We start from the raw sequence: 6,000 nt of genomic DNA, 5'->3' as shown, positions 1-6,000 counted from the left end.
CACTAATAGTGGAACACCAACACCCCATTCTCACCACTGGACAGGTTTATGAGACAAAAGCTTAACAGAAAAATAAGGAAACTAACAGATGTTATGACTCAAATGGGTTTAACATACATCAATAGAGCATTCTACCCAAACACAAAAGAATACACCTTCTTCTTAGCACCTCATGGAACCTTCTCAAAATTAGATCACATACTTGGTAACAAAGCAAACCTCAACAGATACAAAAATATTGGAATAACCCCATGTATCTTATCAGATCACCACAGCTTAAAGTTAGAATTCAACAACAACATTAATTTCAGAAAACCCACAAATCCATAGAAATTGAAGAATTAACAACTGAATCACCACTGGATTAAGGAAGAAATAAACAAAAAAAATTAAAGACTTCCTAAAATTTAATGGAAATGACCACACAACATACCCAAACTTATGGGACACAATGAAAGTAGTGTTAAGAGGAAAGTTCATAGCATTAAATGCCTACATAAAGCTGGAAAAATCCCACACTAGCGAATTAACAGAACAACTGAAAGCCACAGATCAAAAAGAAGCAAACTCACTCAGAAGCAGTAGATGGCAAGAAATAGTCAAATTGAGGGCTGAAACAATAAAATAAAAACAAAGAAAACAATACAAAGAATGAGTTGGTTATTTGAAAAATTCAACCAAATAGACAATATTTATCCAAACTAACCAAAATACAGAGAGAATATTCAAATTAACAAAATCAGAAACAAAAAGAGGACATAACAACAGACACTGAGGAAATCCAGAGAATCACCATGTCATACTGCAAAAACCTGTACTCAACAAAACTGGAAAACTTTAAGGAGATGAACAATTTTCTAGGCTAGGAAAAAGCAGGGGCCATGGGCTAACGGGTTCAATCTCCATCGTAACAGTGAATTTCTTCTCAGCCGAGGAGCTAGATTCACATTTTGTAAAGATTAATTCCAGAAGGAGCAGAATTTATTCATTAAATATTTTAATGAAACTCTATCTGGCAAGGCCCTCCCCGGAGATTACTTATTTATCCATGAAGAAACAAAGGGTTACACTCAGCTTGCTAAACACCTAAACAGAGGTAATTACATCTGCTCCCCACCCTAAAGAAAGAGGCAACTGCAGGAGGATGCCATTCAGTTGTTGGAAGATGAGTCATGTTTAGAAATTCCATTGGTGCAGCTGCTGAGGGTAAAAGGGTACCAAAGCTTACTCACTTGAGCACCTAAGTCGGTGGGTACCATGGAAGCAAAGCAAAATTAACACACTGCTCACAAGGCTTCTACCCTCCTTGAATTCCCTTACTTTATGAGCAAAAGCAGAATGGGTCCCAATGGAAGGTTCCATGCTGTTCCCTTAATTTAATGTAAACCATGAAAAACATAAGACCCAGTTCCCAGGGATTTTCCCAGCCACTAGCTACCTGTAGCAAACTCAAGTCTACCAGTTTACCTCTTGCTGCTAGGTTCAGGTCCCCCACTTTTTCTTAAAAATCAAACATCTTGACGCGTAGTGGTGGTACACGCCTTTATTTCCAGCATTCGGCAGAGGCAGGTGGATCTCTGGATCTCTGTGAATTTGAAGCCAGCCTGATCTACAGAGGGAGTACCAGGACAGCCAGGGATACACAGAGAAACGCTGTCTCAATACAAAAACAAAAACAAGAAACCCAAAACAATCAAACCTGTCTGTTTACTGTGCTGATGCCTCAGACCCAACCTGAACCAATTTTCCAATGTGGTAAAGAAGATTTGGTTTTATCACATCTCTAAAAAGAAGGTTAGGGTGTTTAGAGGTCTGAAACCCAACACACTGGCATTCCCCCAAATCAGTGCTGCCTTGAGTAGTTAAGAACAAAACAGGTAGGAGGGGCATACAGTACATGCTACGGTACTGTCGTTTTAGTCTGATCCTTCAGAAGAGACAATAAAAACAGCACATTCAGAGACTTCACATGTGGGAACCGAGAGCCACTCTCCAAAGAATGACTCACCAGAGAGGCTGGAGTGGATGGCTCAGTGGCTAAGGGCCTGTGGTTTGATTTCCTGTATACATTCACATGGTGGCTCACAACTATCTGTAACTCCAGTCCCAGGGAACATGATGCCCTCATCTGGCCTCTCTTGGGCACCAGGCCCAAACATGGTGCATAGATATACATGCAGGCAAAACACTCAAACACATAAAGTAAAAATAAATAAATCTTTAAAATACGTATATACACCTTAAAAAAAAAGAATGCTTGACAGAGCCAGATGTGGTAGCACTAGCCTATCACTTCAACTACTCAGAAGGCTGAGGTGTGAGAATAACTTAAACCACAAGTTAAAGACCACTTGAGACAGTAAGACCATTCTCTCTCTCTCTCTCTCTCTCTCTCTCCCCCCTCTCTTACACACACACACAGACGACCAACTTGAGCACAAAGCAGTTGTGATTAGGTTTTCTGAAGAGCCACCATGTGGGTAAAGTTCAGGCCAGGTTTTCAAAGGAGAATGCAGCATATAGCCTTCTAAAAGTTAGCACCATCCCACAAGGAAACGGCCTGCCTGCCTGCCTGCCTGCCGTGTGAGGTAGCTTTCAGCAGTGGCCTATCGCCTGGCAGAAGTGTTGTTCGCACGATATGGAGAGAAAGGCAGAGCAGGGAAGGTTCTGCCTTCCACAAATGAGGTTCTCCTGATTGAATGTAACCTGTACACAAAAACTAAGAAGGCAGCCATAAAGAAACTGGGGGGGGGTGCACCCACATTATTTTAAGATAGGTTAGCTTGGAAAACTTTAATCGAATGGTGTCATCTCTCTGATAACTGCTTTAGACACGCTGTAAGGCAGCCAGTGTGCTGGATACACTGGAGTTCAGGATGTGGAGCAGGGGACCAGGGCTTTAGCTCTGCTCCTCCCTGAACGACTTCTGGCAGCTCCTTCTAGTCCTGAACCCCCTGTAAAGGGACCTCCCAAAGTCTCTGTCATGCTAAAGGGCACTGCCCCTCTGACTTGGCCCTCCTATAACAGGTCTAGGGCTACCATCGGGGGTGTTGGGGCTGCACTTGTGGACAGCCAGAGACCACCTCTGTCGGAAGCATCGGCCACACTCAAGGCAGGGAAAAGGCTTCTCCCCGGTGTGCAGAAGCTGGTGTTGAGCCAGGTGGCTCCATTGGGCAAAGCGTTTGGAGCAAAGGTCACAGGCATAGGGCCGCTCGCCTGAGTGCACACGCCGATGGCTGGCCAGCAGCGAAGGGTAGGCAAAGCGGCGGCCACAGTCCTCGCAAGCATGCAGTTTCTCCTCTGTGTGGGTGCTGCGATGGATGGCCAAGGAGCCGCTCCTTCGGAAGGCACGTCCGCAGTCCGGGCAGGGGTAGGGCTTCTCGCCTGTGTGCAAGAGCTGGTGCTGGAGCAGGGTGCTGCGCTGGGAGAAGCGGGCTTCACAGTGCTCACAGGCGTAGGGCCGCTCCCCAGAGTGCACACGCCGGTGGCTAACCAGGCGAGAGGAGGAGGAGAACCGCCGCTCGCAGTCAGGACACGGGTAAGGCTTCTCTCCGGTGTGGATGCGCTGGTGGATGACCAGGGCAGTGCGCTGGCGGAAGCGACGGCTGCATTCTAGGCAGGTATAGGGCTTCTCTCCGGTGTGTGTCCGCTGGTGGATAGCCAGCAGAGATGGGTAGGCGAAGCGACGCCCACAACTAGAGCATTGATGAGGTTTCTCGCCTGTATGCGTGGTCCGGTGATTGGCCAAGGACCGGCTCCGCCGAAAGCAGCGACCACAGTCAGGGCAGTGGTAGGGTTTCTCGCCTGTGTGTATGACCTGGTGCTGAGACAGGTTCTTCCTCTGGGAAAAACGTTTGCCACACTGGTCACAAACGTAGGGGCACTCACCAGAGTGTGCCCGCCGGTGACTGACCAACAGGGACGGGTAGGAAAAGCGGCGCCCACAGTCTGGGCAAGGGTAGGGCTTCTTCAGATTCTGGGCACATTTGTGGCTCTCCAGGGTGGAGTGGTCAGGGAAGGTACAGCCACAGTCAGGGCAGATGGGGCCCCCAGATGTCTGCCTGGGAATCAACCGGGGTTTGCTGGGCTTCCGCCCTCGTTTCCCCTTTCGGGGCGTTTCTTTCGGTGGGAATACTTGCTTCTCTTCATTCTTCTGTCTGGTTCTGGTTTCTACGGGGAAACAGAGAAATTAAATACCGGGCTGTATGCTTGCCTATTAACGTTAAGAGCTACAAGACCAACACACTCAGATCCTGTCAATTGTTGGTGTCAGAGAGCTAAGAATGGCGTACAAATGTGTTAGGCTGGCATTTAGAGCTCCACATCCACCTCATGTAAGATTGGGTGGGGGTTAAGCTGACTTTTAAAACAGAGGATTTGGGAGCTAAGGGTTTGGCTTGGTTGGCAGAGTGCTTGCCTGGAATTCATGAATCTCTGGGTTTGATCCTGCACCACTAAAAGTGTTCATCCTTGGCTACATAGCTTTACTAAGACGCACAAGACTTTGTCCTTAATAATAATCAAACAAACAAACAAACAAAAAACTTGTTTTTAGTAGCTGTGGGGTAGCTCTGTGGGGTACACAGAAGACTTTGTCCCCAACTACCCTGTAGAAACTGTTTCTCCCAATGTGGGGGGGGGGCTGTTTGTTTAGACAGGGTCTCATGTACTCTAGACTGGCCTCCAACTGACTAGGTAAGGTGGGGAATGACCCTGAACATCTTACCCTCCTGCTTCTACCCCCCAAGTGCTAACATTACAAGCAGGCACCACACCTATTTATGCAATGCTGGGGAGTCAAACCGAAGTGGTGTACATGTGAGTCAAGCACTCACCCCCTAAGCAGCACTCTAAGCATCCTTACAGGGCTTGTTTTATTTGTTCACTCATTCATTCATTCATTCAGACCTAACCATCTGTTTTGAGGGGTGTGTGGCAGGAAGCCTGAGAGTCCCTTAAACAGTCCACCAAGACACATGCATGTCACATAATATATATGCGTGTGTTTATATATATGTATACATTTATTTTAAAATATATATAACTTGCTGGGCATTGGTGGCGCATGCCTTTAGTCCCAGCACTCAGGAGGCAGAGGCAGGCGGATCTCTGTGAGTTCGAGGCCAGCCTGGTCTACAGAGCGAGTTCCAGGACAGCCTCCAAAGCCACAGAGAAACCTTGTCTCGAAAAACCAAAAAAAAAAAAATATATATATATATACATATATATATATATATATATAACTTTCATTTTAAAGACAGGGTTTCTGTTATTCTTGGCTGTCCTAGAACTCGCTCTGTAGACCAGACTGCCCCTGAACTCAGAGATCTGCCTGCCTCTGTCTCCCAAGTGTTGGAATTAAGGGTGTGCACCACCACCCCATGGCTATATGATATTTTTAATTAAGAACCAAAAATACCAGTATCACCAAGGATCATAAATCTGAGAATATTTCATCAGGGTCAGCACATAGAGCTGTGGTCCATGATGGGGCCAAGGCAGCACCTCATGTTGGCAGCTGAACTTCATTATATGTTAGTTTCACAAGTCATATTGGTTTTTGAAGGTGTAAAGGGTCATGGAGAGCAACCGAGGGTTGGCGCTGTGAAGGCAAGCCCAGACCACTGGTGAATGAGTAGCTTCAATTTAAGTAGAAACCTCGCACTGAAGGGTTCAGAGAGGGAGACTGAGGCTTGGCAGGAAGTGGAGGGGTCAATGTCTCAGACCACTGGTGAATGAGTAGCTTCAATTTAAGTAGAAACCTCGCACTGAAGGGTTCAGAGAGGGAGACTGAGGCTTGGCAGGAAGTGGAGGGGTCAATGTCTCTAAAGAGAGTCCAGGAGAGGATACTGAAGACGTAGCCCTAGCATTTTGTAGCTACCATTACCAGGGCTGACCACCACCCACAGCAGCAGCTGTGACTTGGCTTGAGCTTAGGAAGCAAGCTGCATGTGCTGTGGGTGACAGTCACAGAAGTGCCACTGTGCCCTTTGGACACGA

General features: G+C 46.8%; 1 protein-coding gene across 6 annotated transcripts in view; it reads right to left on the bottom strand.

The window, feature by feature from the left end:
• Nucleotides 1-980: 980 nt before the first annotated feature.
• Nucleotides 981-6,000, bottom strand: part of LOC101825462 (zinc finger protein 689) — a 23,191-nt gene continuing 18,171 nt past the window's right edge. For all 6 annotated transcript variants that reach the window (XM_040753912.1, XM_040753935.1, XM_040753920.1 and 3 more), the window contains one exon: nt 981-4,170. In XM_040753912.1, coding sequence (XP_040609846.1) covers nt 2,987-4,170 — 1,184 coding nt within the window. In that variant the 3' untranslated portion in view covers nt 981-2,986. The remainder of the gene's footprint in view (nt 4,171-6,000) is intronic.

Source organism: Mesocricetus auratus, unplaced genomic scaffold, assembly GCF_017639785.1.
Source record: "Mesocricetus auratus isolate SY011 unplaced genomic scaffold, BCM_Maur_2.0 Super-Scaffold_4256, whole genome shotgun sequence".
Classification (NCBI taxonomy): Eukaryota; Metazoa; Chordata; class Mammalia; order Rodentia; family Cricetidae; genus Mesocricetus; species Mesocricetus auratus.
The sequence above is the reverse complement of the archived record's forward strand: the minus strand, read 5'-3'. Positions and strand labels throughout refer to the sequence as shown.